The sequence below is a fragment of the Temnothorax curvispinosus genome, unplaced genomic scaffold (assembly GCF_003070985.1).
Source record: "Temnothorax curvispinosus isolate PA1 unplaced genomic scaffold, ASM307098v1 QBEX01000525.1, whole genome shotgun sequence".
NCBI classification, from domain to species: Eukaryota; Metazoa; Arthropoda; class Insecta; order Hymenoptera; family Formicidae; genus Temnothorax; species Temnothorax curvispinosus.
The window spans coordinates 1,578,220-1,600,890 of record NW_020210305.1 but is presented as its reverse complement, the minus strand read 5'-3'; the positions used below and the strand labels follow the sequence as shown (position 1 = coordinate 1,600,890).

The 22,671-nt window shown below is 38.9% G+C and overlaps 1 protein-coding gene across 50 annotated transcripts in view; it reads left to right on the top strand.

Annotated features, from left to right (window-relative positions):
• LOC112454974 (calcium-activated potassium channel slowpoke) overlaps nucleotides 1-22,671 on the top strand; it is a 98,386-nt gene that overhangs the window by 62,867 nt on the left and 12,848 nt on the right. For 7 of the 50 annotated variants that reach the window (XM_025016729.1, XM_025016659.1, XM_025016653.1 and 4 more), the window contains exons 7-16: nucleotides 185-295; nucleotides 2,219-2,324; nucleotides 5,154-5,306; nucleotides 5,561-5,716; nucleotides 9,452-9,564; nucleotides 14,159-14,314; nucleotides 14,823-14,899; nucleotides 15,436-15,471; nucleotides 17,678-17,746; nucleotides 20,376-20,426. In XM_025016729.1, the coding sequence (XP_024872497.1) occupies nucleotides 185-295; nucleotides 2,219-2,324; nucleotides 5,154-5,306; nucleotides 5,561-5,716; nucleotides 9,452-9,564; nucleotides 14,159-14,314; nucleotides 14,823-14,899; nucleotides 15,436-15,471; nucleotides 17,678-17,746; nucleotides 20,376-20,426 (1,028 nt within the window). Of the gene's footprint in view, nucleotides 1-184; nucleotides 296-973; nucleotides 1,080-2,218; nucleotides 2,325-5,153; nucleotides 5,307-5,560; nucleotides 5,717-6,209; nucleotides 6,323-9,451; nucleotides 9,565-14,158; nucleotides 14,315-14,822; nucleotides 14,900-15,435; nucleotides 15,472-17,677; nucleotides 17,747-20,375; nucleotides 20,427-22,671 lie in introns of all 50 variants that reach the window. The other 43 variants (XM_025016971.1, XM_025016871.1, XM_025016782.1 and 40 more) reach the window with 14 other exon arrangements.

The following is a 22,671-nucleotide window of genomic DNA, read 5'->3' as shown; positions in this document are numbered from 1 at the left end:
CGTGAGAGAGAAGAACTTATATAATTAGAACTTAAATAATATGGGTCCGTAGTTGACATACATATACTACTTATTGTTAGAGCGTGTACATGGTAGTTGTGCTTGAGAGAGTTTCCCTTTCTTTTCCTATTCACCAATATCGTCTCTTTAAGAATGTCATCTAATATGCTCGTTGTGTTGGCAGACATATCGTCGTGTGCGGCCACATCACCTACGAATCGGTCTCGCACTTCCTCAAGGATTTCCTACACGAGGATCGCGAGGACGTCGACGTAGAAGTTGTCTTCTTGCATAGGTATGACCGCTGCTTTTGTAAAACTTTTTGCCAGCTCGCATCAAGTACGGTATTTAACTCTTTCGACGCTATCAGAATGTGTGTCTCGTGTATCTCGTGATTGATATCGTGGATAGTCTCGAAAGGGTTATTTCCCGATGTGAATAATGAAATTTTTATCTCGCATATTTGATCATCTTACGTCATTAATCAGTTTTTTGTATCATTAGTTGAAGCATATACTCTATTTATATTTTTACAGGAAATAGAAACTTTATATATTTTACACTAATAAAACATACAACTGTTCATTCGTACACAAACAAAACTGTTATTTGTTAATTATCACAACAACTTGATTTCAGTCTCTCATTTTTAGCTTATTTCTTCATTGTTTCTCTCATATACTAAATAATGTTTTATTTTTTGTGTTGGCGACTCCGTGGTAAGTATGTCGCCCTTCGAGAGATTTCCCGTCGCCAAGCGACTTAAAGCGATCAGACTCCATTAGCTCGGCGTTTTATCGACCGTAAAAATTTCGTTATCCTCCAGCAAGGTTTCAAATTACAAAACAAAGATTTTCCATCAAGAGATCGGATTATCCAGTAACGTGGAGGATAAGTGAGAAGGCTGCATTCCACGGTCGCCCGTGTAGTCTGATCGCTATATAGTCGCAAGGATTGGTTTGCTTTTTTTCAGGAAAGAGCCGGATCTCGAATTGGAGGGTCTCCTGAAGAGGCATTACACGACCGTGGAGTTTTTTCAGGGCACCATGATGAATGCCGTGGACCTGGAGCGCGTCAAGGTACCCTGAACCCTAGAACAACTACCACACGAAAACCTCCATCAACCAACCAACCCTCCATCAATGCCCTCCACGTGGCCGCTCGTGCTTCTTGTTTTCTTGCAGTTCTTTAGGTTATTACACGGTTATTCGCCTGGATATAACACGCCGTGATGGTCGATCAATATATATACATATATATATATATATTATATATATATATACATATATATATTTACTTATTCTAATGCATATATATATATAGATTATCTATATTTACATACATATATATTTATGTCACACGTCATGCAGTCTCATGTTAATATATACATTATATAATATCGCTGCCGTTACTTCTTACATTGAATTTCTCGTATCTGGTGATTCGTGCGTACGCATACGCCCGCGGATCACACCGAATGCTCGCTACGTTTTAGATTTACTCTCTTTCTCTCTCGATTTTCGCTCTCTTTCTCTCTCTTCTCTTCTTTCACGAACTGTCGAAACGTTCGGTGCGGCATGATTTGAGAACGAGAACAGTTTGCTTCGTCGGCCACATGTTTTCCCGCGGTTTTCCGCTGCAGGATTTCGATTGTTCAAGTTTGCTGTACTGGAGTTCGCAATATGCTCACATAAAATGACGTTTTCAAGTTTACCTTGTGAATACAAAAACGATGCGGCACCGGACGGTGAAGGATATACATACGTATCTATATATACATACATATATATATATATATTTACGTAGAAAGCAACCGCCTGCGACTGCATGGTATGCTGTATTGAGCTATGGAGCCGACTCAGCTGCAGTAGAGACTTTACTTAGATATTTATTATTATTATATATCAGCGTACTCGTTTCTTTTGAGGATAAGCTCGTACAATTTAATCAATTTATCGTGCATTTGGCTCGATTAGAATGAAAATCATTGAAACGAATTTAAACGAATCAAAGACAGTGCGATATATGACTTTCTCTCAAAAGTTGCGAGCACGCACGACGAATTTGTATTATTCATTTACGTTCTAACGAAATCTTCACCGACTCCTCTGTCGGGCTACTGCTCGACGATATTCTCGCAAAAAAGGACGCGACCGTCGACAGCTGAGGTGAATGTTATTTATAAAAGGAATCATATCATTTTGTCGGATCCGTTCAGGAAACCGCCTGATCTCGAACTGGAAGGACTGTTCAAGCGGCACTTCACCACCGTGGAGTTCTTTCAGGGGACCATCATGAACCCGATTGACCTACAGCGGGTTAAGGTGAGTTTGTTACCACGATCGAACAATCTACGTCCTACAAGAAAGTATATATACATATATGTATATATATATATACTTTATAAACAGCTCTATCCTGTTACATATAACGGTCCCCACTTTACTCTTACTATATTTCTACTCTCCTTCTCTATGTTTGACGTCCTGTGACCCATCGGATCGTCATATCTTGGCGCGCACGGTACCAGCGCTTTATTGCCGCGTAATTAACACTTTAATCAATTCAGAATGTTGTTCTGAATCTCATTGTATTAATCTAGGTCTATCGTCGTTCTTTGTTTTACGTTATACGAGAGAGTTTTCTGTATCTCCGAGTTTATCTTGTAATACATATTCTAACGAGAGAAAACCGTTTAGTTGAAATTCCGAGTACTTTTATACACGTTTTGAAATAAATATTTATACGTGTCACATATGTCGCCTCCGTTTTATATATATATTGTATAAATTCGCGAAAGCTTGAACGCGACATTTGCAGACCGTGATATAGACCGCGAGTGTTCGTATAGTCTGCTGGAAAAATCGATGCCGCGAAAGTAGCGAGATGTTACAGCTGCTACCGTGGGCGATCGGTAGACGTTCGGGAAATGACGTTGTGCGGATAACAAACGCTATTGTTCCAGGATGTTTGTTGCCTGTATGTTTCCCTTTATGCTCGTACACATTGACGATGTTACACCACGATATCCCTATACCGGCGCGTCTTCGTATATACTGCCGTCCGCTTTCGTGTCTCGTCAATTTGCGATGGCTGGTCTCGGATTCGATCAATTATCTGCGAGGTTTTATACGAAGCAATCGGGGATGCGGACCTGAGAGAACGCCCACGATAAAAAAAAACCCGATTCGACCCCACCTATTTCGCCTGAGTAACGTCGTCCCGATCTAATAGTCTATCTGTCTGTCTATCAATCTCTATCTATCTTTCCGTCTATTTCATCCCCCTCTCTCTATACATACCCGGCAGCAAATCCGAGAGGAAAGCAACGTCAAATTTTCCCCTACACATAGACACGCACACGCACACGGAGACACTTTTATGCATACCCACGTGAGAAAAGTCCCTTTAAGGTTGTGTATTGCATCCTCCACTGGATAGACCCATGCCTGCTGTCGACCCGAGTGGGTAAGTGCCCGTGTATTTCTCGCGGAGAGACTGGTTTACCAGCCGATTATTTTCCAGACGGTAGTTTCTGTTAGAGACTTAGTATCTGGTGGAATAGAGTCGATCGTGGTATCTGTTAAGTGTATCGATCCTGCACTGACGAAGACGGGACGGTACGTTCTCTGTTTGTGTAGTTTCTTTTTACACAACCGAGGTTAATGCCAACATCTTGTTAGCCGATAGATTTAGCATGTAGATAGAGGCGCTTCTCCATTATCCAGATGTATAGAACCCCTAGACGAACCGACTGACCTCCACCCCCAATGATCGATGATGTTTGCATATCCAAGGAATGTGCCGTAGAGGCTCGCTTTCATATTTTTGATTATTGTTCGAATCGTGCGACTGCGTCGAAGGTGCGCACGAAGAAGATTTCAGAGACATTTCTACGTTTCGCTGCTTTTGCAAATTTCATTTCATATCAGAGCAAATTTCCCCACTGTCAAAGATATTCTCAATTCTAATATGTTTAATTAATTTTACATGTAATTAATCTTACATGTAATTTAAGAACTATAAACTTTCAGATAAAATTTATCACGCGTGAACTTGATATGACAGTGGTAAATCGTTAAAAATTAAAAACAGTAGTAGACATGTTACTTGCATAATAATTGGCAATTAAATCACGTGAACGAAGCAAATAATGAAATTCAGATTTGATGCTAAATTTTCATGAATTCAATTAACTTGACTTCTTTTATCTATTTTGTGAAGCGATCCACTCTACTGGCCGTGCGAATCTTCGATATTAAGTAGCCATTGTTGTCTCATTGAATGCTTTTATATGACTTTTATATTGTAGATGCATATTCCCTTTATATTGAAGAGTCTTCTATTTCATATGTTGTATTTTCGACGATGCTCTTTGTATCCATGATATAAAATTTTTCCAATTTGGAAAAAAAAAAGAAATTTGTACAAATATGAGAAGAAGTCGTTATTTTCCAAGTACAATTGTAGATCGACGATCCGTAGATTTAGCAGCTTACACACAACGTACTGATTTCGACGATCGCGACGCGTTTCCAAACAGTCGCTTTTCTCTTTGCTGTTAAGTGGAAACAATTTTATTGATTACAGCGATTTTATTGATTGATCGATCGATAGTTTTATCTTTTCGCTCCATTCTATTAAATTATGTAATAAGTAATTTCAGATGTTTTTAACAATTATTGTTTGAGGTGATTTTTACAGTCTTCTAAAGAATCAAATTTTGAGTTGAGCACTTTGTTAAAATTAAGCGTTAATTCATCCAAATTTTTGTTGTATTTTTTTCCGGTAATGAAAAATATCGGGTATTGAAAATATATCTTATTTTACTACATTTTAATATTAACATCAAATCCACAAAACTCAAGCACTTTTGATAATCTTTTTTTTTTGAAAATGCATGTCACGATGCTTTTATGTGTATTTCCCTCTAAGAGAATAGACATACTAATTACAAATAGGTGTAATAACATTGTCTATCCGAAATTACTTATTACACTGGTTTCGAGTATACACTCGTGGAACAATTTCCATTCTATTTTGCTATCGCTTTGAGACCAACGTCCTGCCTAATATACATTTTTCCCGCCTATTAATCGATTACAGAACGGAACAACGGATGGCACAAAACGGATTATCTCAATGCTTTTTAGGTACACGACGCGGACGCGTGCTTGGTACTGGCGAACAAGTACTGCCAGGACCCGGACGCGGAAGACGCGGCGAACATCATGCGCGTCATCTCCATCAAGAACTATTCGGATGACATTCGCGTTATCATACAATTAATGCAGTATCACAACAAGGTAACTATCGTCGAGCAAACGAAGCTCGGCGATAAATCTAACTTCAAACGGAATGCGATTTATAAAGTGAAGGTACAAAATGACGTTAAGTTTTTCCAAAATTTTCATTTATCGAGATTTGTATCTGCGATTCATATGGTGTCTGATTATATTTGTGTCTGCCAAGAATTAGATATACTTTTTTCTTTCCGTTGCGAGATAATATGCTTCTATTGACGATTGTTTCTTATCCTGTTGACCATATTGTGTTCCAGGCCTACTTACTAAACATTCCATCGTGGGACTGGAAGCAGGGTGACGACGTCATATGCCTGGCCGAGTTGAAACTAGGCTTTATCGCGCAGTCCTGCCTCGCGCCTGGATTCAGCACAATGATGGCCAATCTCTTCGCGATGCGTTCCTTTAAGACGGTCAGTAAAACGTCGTTCTCCGGCAGTGCACCCTGCCGTCTCGTCTATGCATGTCTGAATACGCAATTCCTCGTATAGGTCTTTGTTACGGGACTGTTCACAGTGATCGCGTATGTAAAACAGATCTTACACCATCAGCCGTTATTTTCCTTTTCGCGAAATCGATTATCAATCGTGCGATCACTTACGTTCGAGCGCACAGCGCTCCTTAGCTACGAAATGGCAGATGTTCGAACATCGTCATTTCAAAAGATTATTCCCGACGACTCCTACCTACGTGGGTTCGCAAATCGTGCAAATCGTTATTCATTCACGCGCGCTGTTACATCGTCACGTGAATCGCGGGAAGCGAAGTTGAGATTCGCATCACGTCACGTCGCGTCACCTAACCGGAAGTAATCGGGCACGAGCACCTCACTGTGGACATACGCGCACAATCCGTACATGCATAGGAGCGTGTGTGATTTAGAAATGGTTGGTTGATTGGTACCAGTCGCCCGATATGCAGGCTTGGCAGAATGACTACCTGCGTGGAACCGGAATGGAGATGTACACCGAGACACTGAGCCCTACCTTCATTGGAATGCCCTTTGCGAAAGCCACTGAGTAAGTCGGTCTATGGACCAATCCAACATCCAGCAGATACGCGCATATACGTCTGATTCAAGAGACGGGACCGCGATTCAATCGGGAGCGATCTCTCGTTCGATCGCCATCGCTGATTGCCCACCGTGTTTGATCTCGTGTCTACGCTGTGTCCGTTTACCCCTGTGCTCCCTTGCTTCATCACAGTGATGTCCGTTTCGTTCTCGTTGCGCGGCTGCGTGATAAGCCGCCCGCGGGAAACGTACGGAAACGTCGATACAAACCGCTAATTCCATATCAATAATGGTGTTGTGGCGCGCGTGTGATTATTTTTAATTCATGCTTCTTCAGTCAGTGACGCAGCAAACACGTGGCGTAGCGATCGATTTTGTCGTCTAACGAGGAAAAGCAGGGGACCTGATCTTTCTCGCTATTTTTATGAACTTTTTACGTTGTGTATTGCGTTTTTATGCCGCAGAGGGATTCAAAATTAGAAGCTTAGATAAGATAGTTTCGCAAGCTAAACTCCTCTTATCATTCTATATTAGATTTTGTTACGTCATATCTCCAGTAGTAATTAAATTTGAAAGGAAAGCCTGATTATCGATATCGAAACAGTAATCAATATCTCTTTTCAAAAAATCGTGTAAGTTGAAAGAAATAGAGATAAATTTAGAGAACAATACAATTTTTACTTACATTAGAATAAATGTTATAAACTTAAATAGTGTATTTACACGATAAATAACTTTATATAATATATTCGGAACTTGACATAAACGCTGGTCAAGCCGTTGAAATTACTAAATAAAATCTAACGAAATTCTTGGGAGCAAACACGTTATTTTAAAAGCCATGTAATTACAGAGTAAATAAACGTCAAACTTATGAGTTTCAATTACTGAGTTAAAATAATTCCACTTATCGTCGACTTAAGTTCCTCTGCGGTCATGTAAAAAGTTCATGGAAAATGGATGGCTCTTCTACTCGTTGCTGTGAGACACGAATGAAACTCTTCGGGGTTTCACCGCGCATAGCTCATCCAGATGGAATCTCGAGGGATACTCGAGCGAAGAATTCCTTTGAGTAATGAGATTTACTTGTGAAAATCGCCGCCATCCATATATTTTGCAGGCCCGTTTCGCGATCATGTTAACGACGACAAAGTCGCTCGAGGAAAGTCCGCGGTCTCTTGAATCGGAAGGAAAAAAAAGAAAGGGATGAAGCTTCGCCTCGCCTATGTCTCTCACTACGCTCCACTCCGCTATAAACGTAAACGTATATATATATATACATATATACGTAAATATACACATGTACAACGGAGCGCGCGAGCCTCCGTGCAATATATACATATGTGTGTATATTACAACATAATACATGAACGTGTCTATTATATTGTACAAAACCATATCTGTGCTACACCTAATCGATGTAAACCACCCCTTCATCGCTTCAGTAACGTACCTGTTATTTTCACCCCTCTCTGCAATTGATATAAATATATATATATAACTTTGAAGGACTTGTAACAATAACATTAATTAACAGAGTAAGAAAAAGAAGAAGGAACGACTGACGACGACACAGTCTCGACCTCGATTAGAGTCATTGGAATCGTAGAGCATTCACAGCCTTTGATCCGATTTTCGCTAGAGAGTTTCTAAACCAGACTAAACTCTGCAGACTTTCTATAAAATTACTATAGCGGCGGGTGGGTAAATACGACGGTCAAATCTCTATCTCGTCAGCGGTGGAGTTGCTAGATTCATAAAGCAATCCTTTGATCCAAGTTTTGGTGCCAGCGCTGCAACAACGTGTTTACCGTTGTGCTGGTTACCCAACGAAGACAAACATACGGGCATATAATCCAGGATTTTCGGTTGCATAGCTATTTTGGAAAGATAGAGAGATGTGAAAGTGTGAAATCTCTTTTTGAAATGCTTCTTGAAATAAAAGTCAAATAGAGAACCAAATATATTTCAAAAGCAATCAACAGCGACAGTGCTCACCGTGTTATTTTTGCAAAACTACTGATGGTAAATTGATTTCCAGAAGAATAAACATGACAGTCAAAATATTGTACGAATCTAGAACTCTGAAAACCATCTTCTCCTATCATCTAGAAAAATGTTAGCTCGAGAAGTAAATCGAAGATGTGTCCTCGTCGTCGTTCGTATCAATGAAAGAGCACTCTTTGCAGACTTTTTAGACTTGTACTATATATACTATATATACACACTATACGAAGAGATCAACGTAATTGAAGAGCTTGCGCGTGCAAGAGCTACGTGCAAGTGTAGCCAGGGGAAGGAAAATGTGAGAAATGGTCAGGTTTCGATCGATCGACGAATTGCCGAGATTGATAGGGTGGGGTGGGACAGAGAATTTGGAAGAGATCAAGCGCTCTATGTGCCCCCGAAATATGTACATAGGTGTGTCTGAGTGAGTGTGAGTGTGTGCGCGTGCTCGCTCCCGGAATTACGGCCTCTGGAATTTGATCGTTAACGGCGCTCGTTCGTTTCGCTGACGGTGATAATAACTCTCACCCCGGTCGGTCGCCATAATTGCGAAATGCATCATCGTGCATGATCGCCGTGCGTCGCGGTCGACACGACGCGACGCGGGCCGCGTCGCTCGGGATCGGCATCCCGAGCGTGTCCTGGCCTACATTCTGTCTCCGGCCAAAAACGGTTTCCTCCGGCAACACAAACGTATAAAAGAAAATCAATTAATCATAAAAACGTCTGGAAAGATGTCGCTATCGGTCACAGACGAAGAATCCGTTTCTCGGATGTCTTTTACACTTTCGTGTTGTCCAGGGAAAAAGGCTTAGGAGACTTCCGAGCCTCGTAAAAAACCAGACCGTAACCAGACTTTTTTTACAGAGCTCGCACGTTCAAGGAGTAAAGATTAGACCATTAGACGCTGCGTCCTATAGGTAAATTTTTTCAGACGGACGCATCGGTCGGACGACTCGCGGGCAAACCCTTGTTTGCAAAACGATGTACGAAATGTCCCCATTCCAGTTGTCTCCCTCCGGGAAGGGTAGCAGCTCGCACGTAGCTGATGCTCTTCCGCTCGCGCGTCCACACGCGACGTGGATCATGAAAGTTTGATGACGTGGGGCCTGGTTGGTTGGTGTTTCAGTCGCCGGACACACAGGCGTGGCAGAATGATTACCTGCAGGGCACGGGCTGCGAGATGTACACGGAAACCCTCTCCCCGTCCTTTACCGGGATGACATTTCCCCAAGCCAGCGAGTAAGTCCTCGCTGCTAACGGCTGTCACACACGTAAACGTATCATAAACAGACACTCTTACAACACGAGTCACGCGATACAACACGTATATACAGAATTGACAATCATACGGACCGTCATACAACATTCATATACAAAAAGAAAGAAGAGGAACACAAATACAGAAATACTCTATTCACACACCGTACACTCGGTTACGAATTTCTTTCTTTTCTAGCTCTTTCTCTTTCTCTCTATTTATCTCTTTGTCTCATCTTCGTTTCACGAATAAACACACTGAACTATCCTAATACCGAGACATACATGTACCACATATATCTATATACTTGAGAACATATATACATATATATATTTATATATACATATATCGCCCCTCACCTCGGTCTCTTAGCCTTTGAACGATTCTTTACTAGACTCTACTATATTCGTCTTTTTGTCTATATACTTTTGTTTGGATTTTGCGTAGAGTAGTCCAGTTTTGAGCTGTACGAGTCTATTCTCTCCTTTTTTTCCCCTTTCCTCTTTTTGTCTTTTTGCCTCCGTTCGGCCGTGTCTCCCTCTTATTCTTCCGATTCAGTTTTGATTTTCGTTTTCGAGCTGCTCGAAATTCTGCACAGATTTCTTTGTGAATTGCGTAGAAATGAAGAGTAGAGAGACGTACCGGGGACAAATGCGGACTTTGCTTGCCGGCGATTGCCTCCGGTCGGTCGTGCTCGGTATAATTGGGATGCTCGATTGGCAACAGGGGAATCGGCAATATTTCCCGTTTGGAAACGAAAGTGTTTCAAACCCGCACTCGGATTCGGAAATTCGTGGAAACACCGGGCGCCAGGCGATTCGCGTACAATTGGTCGCGATTCTAAAAATGTTTCCCGTCGAGCATTACGATCGTGTCGAGACCGTCAGACGCAATGGAATTCTCGTACTCCAACACTATTTCGCGGAACAATTGATATCGAGATTGAAAACTGCGTATTGCTTAATTCTCTTTGCAACTCGATTCGTTTACTCGAAGCACTATTCTTTTCTTGCGTTTCTCACTCTCAAAAATTTCTCTCTTTTTTCTCTTCTTTTTTATATTAAATCAGTTAAATTGTCTGTTTTGAGATTACTCCATCATTGCGTAGAAACCGTTGCGAAAATTATTAAAAGACTTATAAAACGAAGTAAATAAAATTCATTTCGTTCATTTTCGTGACATTAATTATCATGAAAATTACTTGATTGTCGGTCTTGAATGTTGTTATTCTTAAATCGGCGCGCACAATATCGTGTCGCGGCATAACGTGACCAGCGGTCATTCTTAATAAATCTTAACTAGTTGCAATCAGACGCGCGTTGCAAGAATCGCTCGCAAGATCCGCATTCGTCCCGGTAAATCGTGCATCCCGCTTCGGCAATATCACAGTTTTTTTTTTGCGGCGCAACGTGAGACGAAATGAGAAAGAAGCGCGCGCGCGTGTCCTATGACCTCTTTCCGAAATGGCGAAACGGCGTAATTCTGTTTTTATTTGGGGAAAAAGGAATCCCGACAGAGAAATCGTTTTTGGGGTTTTATACGAACACTTTTGGATATAACGTAATGGGCGAGATTTTTGTCTTTTTTTTTGTCGGTAATATGTCCGTATCCTTGTCATGGTGTGTGTTCTTAAATGTAGCGTTCTAATCTTATTTTAACAAAAGCGCGTTCTTTGTACACGCATGCCTGCTGCTCTTTACCACATAAAAGTATGTGAAACTTATTCTCGTAACACATTGACACAGGTTATTGGAGGAGTGTAAGGATATCGATCGTGGCTGCCGATTAGACATAAATATGTATTAGTACACTCCCTGTTCGTTAACGGACTTTAATCGAGCTCGCAATTCTGTTCTTGCGAAAATTTTTGGAGCTGCAATTTAGGGGAGATACCGCTCTTCCTACAAACATTAATTTTATTGTACAGATATCGGTTTGCTGCTACTGTGACACGTACACAGTAAAAATTGATTAAGTGTTAAATATATATAGTCACTTGCAATCGGAATTAGTCACATGATGATCTTATAATCACGACGTGATATAAGATATATGGGATGTGTGCATATACTTTGCACAAAAGGCAGTTTATATTTTTTTCGCCAGCATTTGAATTTTATTCCACAAAAGTGAAAATTGTGATAAAATACATGCATTAATTATAAAAATCGAACTAATATAGAAATATATCACAGAACTAACATTAGAAAATATATTAAAAATGTACATTGTAATTCTTACATCATTTTATATTTTTTTATTGCAAATAACTGGAAATAAATTTAACCAAGAACTATATGTATTTATGAAGACAAGAACACGTCTTCTTTTTGTGTCGCTACGAGTTCGTAAAGAATGTATATAGCACAGTAAAAATATATTAATATATTGCCTTGCATTAATTAAATAAATACTATTATACATATCGCGCCGTAATAAATATCGATAAATAATTCGATTCGATAAATAGTTTTAATAAATAATCGAGAAAAAATCACGAAATATCTGAGGACGAAATAAACGCGTCGTTTAATACCCTTTCTCAGCCGTCTGAATTGCACCGTTACATATTTGCCTATAGTAAGATTGCATCATCTGATTTCTGTGATTTTTTTATTTTTCTATTTTTAAGATAACATTTAATCCTGACAGATTGTCAACACTTTTATCTGCAAAAATATCAGTAGCGATAGTTTTTAGCTTTAAAAATGTAAATATTTTTATTCCTTTATTCTTTCTTTAATTTTGGATAGATTTTAATTCAATAGACTTTATACTTGATGATTAATGAAAGAAATATCTAAGGCTCTTATGTTAAGAAATTGTAACAACAAATGGCAGGCAATTGAATAATTGAAAAAGAAAAATGGTCTCGTATTAGTCGAAGTATCTATAAATAAAAGGAGTGAGAAAAATTTTAAACGTTCTGCATATTATATGATGTCTTTATTAGTCATACTTTCGCTACTACTGCATACTTTTTCAAAAAAGATGATATTAATGAAATCCATAGAAGTTTCCTATTGCTGGCATAGCAATATTCTACAGAAATCAGTGAATTGCATCGTTATTCGCGCGACTGAGAGCTACAATTCTTCGGAGTTTTCTCTTTTGGTTTATGCGCACTCTTGGATTATCGTCATCATTTGGTTTGTGTGTGTGAGAGATCTATTCCTGCAAGAAGCGGTCTTCACATTGAAATACGTTATGAATATTTATTATCTATGAATATTAATTATCTTTATCATCTTTTTCTATGCCGTATATTGTATACAATCGTATATTATATACATGTAATGCTTCCCGAACATTAGCTAATCCGTTCGATCCTTACACGGATGAGACTGGACCTCCCGAATGCCTCCTGGAACTTTGAAGTAGATTAGGAACTTAGAACGTAATAGATAGTCTATAAAGGGTGGAGTCTAGAGACTCTCGATTTATCTTGGCATGTTTCTCGGCTCATATAATTAGATAAGTAATAATCGTAAGACTTTCCTGCATGATCGCCTGGATTAATTCATCGATACATGTTGCATCGTCTGCATGATTGTTTAATGTTCAGTTATCGCCGAGGTGGTATAACGGGACGATGATACATGCAGGTATAAACAAGGCTTAATTTTTTTTTAAATAAATAAACGCTGTAAATTTAAATGCTTTGATATTTGAAATAAGACTTTGCCTCTGCACGATCAGTATCCCGTTACTCTGTGGGTGTATATACACATATCTTACTAACATTTTTCGCTGTGTATTTTTCGCTAAACCAAGCGCATAAAGTATGAAAAATAACTAAATATTTATATATTATTAAATTATTGTATTAGATATATACCTACATTAAATAAAATAATAAACACTAAATAAAGTTTTATTTCTATATATTATTTTCTTTATGCTGTAATATTTTAAATGAAAAAATGTAAATCTTAAATAAATATAGTTGTTTTATCTTGTTCTATATTATGCATTTTAAATATACACAAATACAATCTGACAATACTTTATGCTGCATTCACATTGAATAAATCTTACCGTGCAAAGAATAAAGCTTGCATTCGTATGCAAACATTCGTATAGTAGTTATACTACAGAATTATTAGAGTAATTATAGAATTATACCGTTAATTTTTATATAATGTTTCTTTTATAATAAAACTAAAACAAAAATAGTTTCACATGAACAATAGAAGTTCTTCTTACGAATTCAAGTTTTATTATTTACACGAACGATATTGAGTTGTTCACAACTATCTGTTTCTAATGTTCTATTTGGTTAAAGATGTTTTGTAATTATTATACTGATATTATTGCTGTAAAAATTTTTATATTATAAGCAACGCTATTCAGATATTATTGCATATTAATATATTTGTTGAAACACAACTCATTATCATGATGATATCTTTGCAGTATTTCTAGTCGCTTATTGTTGGCCACTTTTTTGCATACAATGTTGCCACGTTCATAAGTGTATCGCATTAAAACACAGCAAAATATATTTAAGCTTTTTGTTATTTTAATACTTAATTGCATCTAGACATCGAATATTACGTATGGACTTCGTCGTAGGTTGTGCTTCACGAAACTGAAGCTCTTGCTGCTGGCCATCGAGATAAAGGGCGAAGGAGGCTCCGACAGTAAAATCTCGATTAACCCACGTGGTGCCAAGATCGCTGCAAATACTCAGGGATTCTTCATTGCTCAATCTGCTGACGAAGTAAAGCGGTAAGAATCCTCGAATATTTCGGAATATTGCTAAAAGGATTTTAGCGGAAGAGCTTATTTAAATATGGTAACCCACATTCTTGCTTAACTCTTAAGAGCTTATTTAAATATGGTAACCCACATTCTTGCTTAAGGATTGCTAATTATTTAAATAAGGCGATATTCAACGCAAGCTAAAGAGGTTCGAACAACTAGTTAAGACTACACATTTGATGTCAAAATGCAACAATAATTTATGTAATATAGCTTAGAACAAAGGTTTGCAATTTTTTGCAATGTATTGCAAAATTTCTTTACGACATAATACGTTTATTGCCTTTTTTCCATTATTTTATAATATTTTATTAATTAGACTGTATACAATCACCTCCTGTAACTAATATGTAATTCTGTACTTTCCGATTTTTCATTGTTTGATTTTTTCCCTAATTAAAAAAATATCTAAATAATCTTTTATAATTTATAGATATGAATAATAATTGTGTCTCTCTTATGCTTTCATTTCCAGGGCGTGGTTCTATTGCAAAGCATGCCACGACGAGATTAAAGACGAGACTCTGATCAAGAAGTGCAAGTGCAAAAATTGTAAGTCTTTCTGGCCCAGTGATCCTTTAAAAAGCCTTTCTCTCGATTTTTGCCAAATTTTCTGCTAAATGACATCCGGTCTTCTCTCTGCCAATTATATATATATATATATATATACATATGTCTATATATCTAACATATAAACTGTACACAGATGTATTTTGTACATAGAACGCGCTCGATCTATCGATAGAGATTGCGAGTCTCACACGAGGTTTCTCTCCCCGTTCTCTTTCTATCTCTATCTATCTATTTACCTTTCATTCTTTGCTCTCTCTGTCAATCGATATTGATGGAGCGTGCCTTTGATGTGACTCGCAAAATTATAACGTCTCGACGTAAAGTAACGTATAAATGCAAACGGATGACATAGGAAGCTCTCTTTATCTCTCCCTCTCCCTCTTCCACGCTCACCCCGGTTTCTGCCGGCTCACCCTCTTTGCCCTTTGCCCTTGAGAGCGCGATAACAGTAATAAATGCGATTATTAACAAAGTGACATGGTTGTGATACCATCCTATTGTGATATATGATCTAGTGGGGCAGCAGCAGCGCTCCTGGGGCCGGGATTTAGGTAACGTCTCTCACACTCGTTCGTTAAGTCTGATACTTTACTGTCATCTCTGTGACTATCTCTTAATCACTTATTTTTTAATCTTCTTGCCCTTTTGTATACGATCTAGCTCTTGATCCAATCCTTCCATTCGCCAAACATCAACTTGATTGTACATGTCTACTGTTTCTGCCTCTGTACTAAAACTCTGTTCCGCGCCTTGCGATATTTTGTCTTTCTATTAAGTTACTCTCATTCTTCATTGCTCCCTTGCCTCTCTCCTGTTCTATTTTTCTATCTCTTTTTGTCTTTCTCTATCACTTTTTCTCTTTGTCTGTATTTTTCCGTCTGTCTCTCTCTCTCTTTGTGTCTTATCGATACATATATTGCCTCCGACATTAATCGATCTCTTGCAAGTCAAGATGATGATTATGAGAATAATTATCATAATTACGATGATGATCAGCACAACGATGATTGCATTTTTAATCTTCATTGCAAGACACAATCCCCAAGGCGATGCTATATAATCGGGTACTTGTTCGTTTTTCACCGTCACGTCTCTCGTTGTTTTTTTTTTATAAAAGATTTACCGATGCGCGACGATTTTTGGAATTGCGACCAACAGTAAAAGCTACCGCGAGAGCGGAACATATTTTACAACAAATTACATAGAAAATTCATTGCGCGCCTACGCACGAATAGGTCAAACGTCGTGGTTTTATGTGCCACGCAATGCGACGAGCATGATCAATTAATTTCATTTCACGGAAACCTTTATGCTCGCTCCAGTCGCGAGAAATGACGTGAAAAATAAATGAAGTACCGAGTTCAACACAGTAATTCCCGAAAGTCCAGTCAGTTGGCGCATGTCCACCTGACCGAGAACGAAAACTATAGCCTGCACTACTAGTGTGTGACCCTCTCGCTCGCCTTGCATGCATGAATAGTTTCCGGATTTGGACCTGTTTTCGCCATAATGGTAATGACAGCTTCTTTCTCGAACACTGTCTGTCTTCACCCTCTCTCTCTCTTTCTTTTCTTTCTCTCTCTCTCTCTCTCTCTCTCTATCTCGCGCTGTCTCCATTCCAAAACTATCTTCTTCGATCGTCTGCCAGCTCTCTCTCTCTCTCCCCCTTTCTCTCGCTCTCTCTTTCTTTCTCTCTCAACGTGTTAGCTGTATTATCGATGAGACCTCATGGTCGATCGATCGGCCCGATCGAGCCGCGCGTCTTCCACCGCATTCACGCGCGTTCTCACGTTCGCCGAACGTTTCTCGTTCTTGAATCACCGGTGAAATTGGATCGCCGACCGGTGGTGCGCCAATGGCAGGAGCATACCCCATCCATTCCCCACAAACGTCGAGACATCCCCGTGCCGGGTGATGCCGCTCAAGGCATATCGGGGGGAAGGCCACGCGTCACCTCTGTCCGACAATTCCGTCCATGTCACACGCGACATACCGCATCAGGCGTACACTCGTACACGACCACGTACACGACCATATCCACACGAGTCTCCCCCGAGTAGTGACTTACGCTTAACTGATCGCACGATCAGTCTTGTCCATATACAGGAACGGTAAACTTACCCTAAACCCTGGGCAATCAACGTTCCCGGTGCTCGTGCCCCGCTCGAGCACCGGGCGATCCGCAATGTCGATCAACGTTAATTTTTAGGTTTACAAAGAATTTCGGTGGGGGACGAGGAAAGGTAACTTGCCCGATGAGCGAGCTTATTTTCTATTTTTTTCCAGTGTTGCATACCTTGGATGTACCGAGTGTATTCTCATTTGTGATTGAACGTAAATATTGTGACTAATACCGTGTTCGAATTCGTACGTGAACCAACGCGGAATCGCGGTAATCCTCTCGTCACTATATTATTTCATTAGCTCATATATGATGATTACGTTGCAATGTTACAAACGAAATTATATATATAATTTTACTCGTCAAATTTCTGCCTAAATTTCGTGTGATTAGTATCTGGATTACAGTATTTGCATACGTTATACGTGACACACGCACGATTCATTCTGCTCGCGCGTACGTGCACATACGAATTCCGCAAAAGCTATACATTACTAAAAAATAAAAAAGAGAGAGAAGAAACAAAGTGCATCGTGAAGCCGTTCACGTTTTTCTCCCGTGTATATATGATGTGTCTGTTCATTTTATTTGTAACTTACAAACCCGTGTCCGGGTCGATCGCTGGATTTTTGCAGATGTGGGGATGATGATGATGCAGACCGGCATGGTGAAGGGAAACACTGCCTACAGCAGTTACCTCGACGGTATGCCTGTTGCCGGTTTCCTCCTCCATCCATTTTGTATCCATATACGCATATCCACCTGTCGCAGCTTCTGCGAGAATTTGTCAGCATAAAGCAGGCAGATCGATTGGTTTCAATTAACAATATTGAGTTTTTATTTTTAAAAGAGACGATTCCTTAAAGTCGACGCTTCAATAGTCAGCATATTCGATCCACGTTCATTATCCTGACAAAATGCATTCTGCTGGACGCGCGGCATGTAATTTTATATTCACGTATTGGGAAATCGCGCGGTCGCAGCAAATATTCGCGTAACGTTTCGTTTGCGAAATTAAGAAAATGCTTCTTTCGGCGTCCGGCAGAATCAGGTTGGCCTTGATTGTGTAATGAGGTAAGATGGCGTAAGTGATACTGAACGTACAACAACCAAACCGACGGACTTAATCGTCTCACTTACCACGTGCACTTACTCCACAGTACCCCGTATACGATACTCTGCCACTCGGATCCGTACGATCCGATACTGTTTATCGTTGGGCTTTCGCTAGAGCTGATGGCATTGAGCGAGTTATCGAGCATCGCCCTCTAATAGTAGCATACAGTTACGTTACGTAGCACTAACATTGTTCGCCGCTTCTTCTCCTACTTCGACACATAGGCCGGGGGCCGACAGTAACAAGCACTCCGGTTGGACATACGTCGGATGGTCATACGTCGCACAAAAATCGATTAATTATTGCGTATTGTGTTTAGCTTCATTCGTCACAAGTGCGATACAATGGCCGCTTTCGCGCAGAAACGCATTCTTGCACGTTGCCGAGTCGTATATATATTTTGTGTCTTCACGTTAAATGGCTGCCACCTAACACCAGTCGACGAGTTTGCTCATACCGTATTTCAGGCTTGCTAACGATTATCGTTTCTTAACTGTTGTTTCAGTGTGCTTACGTGGACTTTTATTGGTAATTCATATGTTTCACCAGTTCCAGATATTGTCACGCATCTCGTTCGTGTAACGCGCATACGATGGCCGATTTCTTTTCTTGAAAGAACGCATTTCGATTGTTGCGACAATAAGCGTGACGATTTGGAACTGGAATGTCTTTTTATGTATAAGGTTACCCAATGTTAAATGTATATAAAATATTAGGTTTCGTCTACATTTATAATTGAACATAAGTGACATTATTAATTTGGGTCACCTTATATATATATGTTTAACATGTAAAAGTTTGCATTGTTTCTGCACAAAACGCTTTTCGTGAAAGTTGTGGTCCTAAAAATCATACAGCTATGCACTTATAAATTTAGAAATTAATTAATAAGTATCAATATCAGTAAATATAACATTCTCTCCAATATTGACTTTCGCGAAAAACGTTTTCTTATTGCCCCATACTTACATAAGAAATAATTAATCGTTATGAAATCAAATTTTATTGCAGCAATTTTTGTGCTAATTTTGGTCTAAATTTATTATGCTAATTGAAATAATGATTACGAAATTAAAAGTATATGGTTACAGATGCTCGTCTCGAGAATTTTGTGCGATTGTTCAAATATGTGCATTTACAATTATTTTTGCATTTAATTAAAGGTACATTTAGAACTCCATACATATATTTTATGTTTAGCAATATTATTTAAGAAGTAATTCAAGTATAATACATATGATATGGTCTCTCTTTTTCTTATTTTTAACTCCAAAAATGTTTTAATAGCTAAGAAAAGCTGCAGCAGTGCGTTATTAAGTATGATATTGATTTGCTAGTGCACGTGGAATTCCGTTTCCGTGATAAACTTTCAATGTCGCTAAGTGCGGGTTGATTAATTGAATTCGGCACGCAACCAGAAAGAGCACCAAGACGTATAAGCTTAACCATGAGCTTAAACAGCTTACAGGGACGATGATAATCGATGCCCAGGGTTTATCGAATACATCAGCTAAAAATACCTCATTTCCCCCTCACATATCGAGCATATTTGACACCACTCACTAACATCACAACAATAACGCCGACACTCTGCAACCGACATTGACTTGTGAAGAAATATTTAGTTCCTTTTTCAATACGTATTCCCTGAATATATAACAAGGTTTATATTATAATATAACCGCACAGCGCAGATATATAATTATAATCTCTATATGTTGCGACCCTCACAGTAGGCCGAAGTAAACTGTGCATTGTAACACCAGTGTTAATAATGACTCTCTCCATCGAAGGTCACGTTACAGTAAGCTGCACGACGTTTTCGCCAAAGCTGGAATATATATTTGCGATTTAAATATCAATTTAGTGACATTTGACTAGATCTTTGTTTCGAAATCCAATCTTTTATCTTTTGAACGATTTCCACACGAGTTAAAATCATACACGTATGATTAAAACTAGTCTCGAATGTAATTTATAAAACATTTTATATCGTTTTGAAGTTGAATTTAATCGAGAAGAAGAGAGTTAAATCGAAAAACAGAGAGAAAATACGGAAATTTCTGTGATATCCTAATCCTGATAAATCGTACTAAACGTGACATATCGATCGGGACCACGGATTTAGATCCCATACCCGTTGAGACCCCCGCATCTAGGTTGACATTGTTTTGGTTGTGACAACTAACAGCTCTGGTTCTCCTCCCTTCGGGCAGTGGCCACATTCCGGAAAGGCGTGCGAGCTGTTCAGATGGTTGGAAGAGCAAGTACGTATCCCCCGTGTGTAGACTGTGTATCAAACGTCATTCTTTTATCTTAATCCCGGAAATACGGAGATTTTTTAAGTAAATTCATCGAACAAAGTGTGATTGTGAGAAAATAGAAAAAGAAAGCCATAATATTCCGGACAGAGCAGCATGGCCTTTGACTCGAGAAAACATCAACGTTTATATGATGACAAAGTAATAATTTTAATTAATTATATATGATATATATATAAATAAAAAGAAACTTTCTTCGTTTTATACGATGCACAAAGGGTTTGTGATATTGTAATTATTTCAAAGCAATGAAAGTAATGAAAATTTGTGATACTTATTAAAACATCTAAATAATGTAAATCTGCAATACAATTTTACATATAATAATGTCTTGGCATATCAATTGAGGACTTTATTTTTAACTGTTTTAATATTATCGGATTATTATCTTTCACGTCAAATAAGATCGATTCAAAGGTCATGTTTAAATAAATAATGGTAAATAAATAAATGGTCTCATATGCGATTTTATATAATTATATCGCTTGTTATATAATTATATTGCTTGACGAGTATATTATGCAAAAGGCAAAATTTTCTAATCTGGAAAAGTTAAAGTCACTGTACCTTGATTCGAGATCTTGACGATTATGAAGACTTAATGTATTCATAACTTCTGTATTTACAATAGTTTATAAAATTTATATTATACGACGAATTAATGGTAAACTTTAATTAAATGTGTTATTAATTTTTTTTTATCAAATAAATTCTTTTCTACCCAATAAATTGCTCGTCAAGACCTATTTTATCGATAAAATTCACGCGGTTTATAAACGAAAGATTACCGAACACAAAAGAAAATTACCATTTACATGTTTAAAAAGACTAGCACAACGTGCGAAACGTGTCACAGAATTTTCGTACGCCTAATACGAAATATTCACTCTATCCTTGCTTGGTCTACATAATTTCGCGATAAGTTTTCATAACAAAATTAATGTCGTTGTGCTAATCTCCCAAAGTTCGTTCGGATTGATAAATGGCTCCAGCGTAGAACATCGTTAGTGTTTGAGTCCCTATTGGTGTGGTGTTCTTAACTATTTTGCAACTGATATTACACTACTATCAGTGTCGTTTTTGAATGTAGTTTTCCTAAAAGTTTGTCAGTGTTTACTCAATGGTTATTGTTGTGAGTGAATTATGAAATTAATCGCAATCGAGAACCGGCGGTGATGTGATTGCCTTGAAAGTATTAAACTACCTCCAATCAACCTTGCATCGGTGTTCGATATTTAATAACTCGACGTGTAATTAGAGATACTTTAGAATTAGCCCTTTATTATACTCGTGGATTTTTACTCGTCCTGTGGCAGAGGCAACGATCGTTGAATACCGCAAAAAAACTAACGTCGTTGTAACTTGATATTTGCTTCGGTATATATTCTTTAAAATATTTTCGACGTCATAAATGTTTCGTGATCGACACATGAGTGTTTTACCGCTGGATATGGAGTACCTGTGTGTTTTGAAAGTTTCGCAGAACACTCTTTGAGTCTCTCAGCGTCAACGTCACGCTTGATATTGCTAGCGCACCACCGATAGCCATTCACTTTATTAACGGTCAGATGAACGTCGCTCTTGGATTGACGGCAATAAACGCACTGTCGCGCACGACATCAACGAGTGTTCTGTCCCATGAAAAAAATTATTGGCCATCGGAGCGACCTCGCGGACAATTTGATTTCGCCAACAGCGCGGAGATGATCAATGAAAACGTTGGTGCAAACCTCTGTTCGTTACTCCGATTGCCATACTATTTTTTTTCCTCTCCCTCTCTTTCGGAAGCAGATCGGTGTTTGCCGGCTGAGCATCACATCTTCACGATGTTTAGATAGACGTGTACACGTGAGCGATGCGCGCGTAAGAGAAGCGCGACAGACGTCAATTAATTAACGCAAGATATACCACACACACTGGCACCTCTCATCGCTCATTCGAGAGAGCCGCGCATTATACACACTCATCTTACGACTCGTGCATCTTATACACGACAAAACACGCGCGCATCAGCAATCGCATTAAATGTCAAAATACACACACTCACATTCACGCACACACACACACGCGTATAAGCACTTACATAATCACACATACACGCATACGTAATTTACACGCGAGAAATAACACACGCGCGCGCGCGCGCACGGGCTCACGACAGAACACGAGATCCGCAAGCAAAGACTCTTTA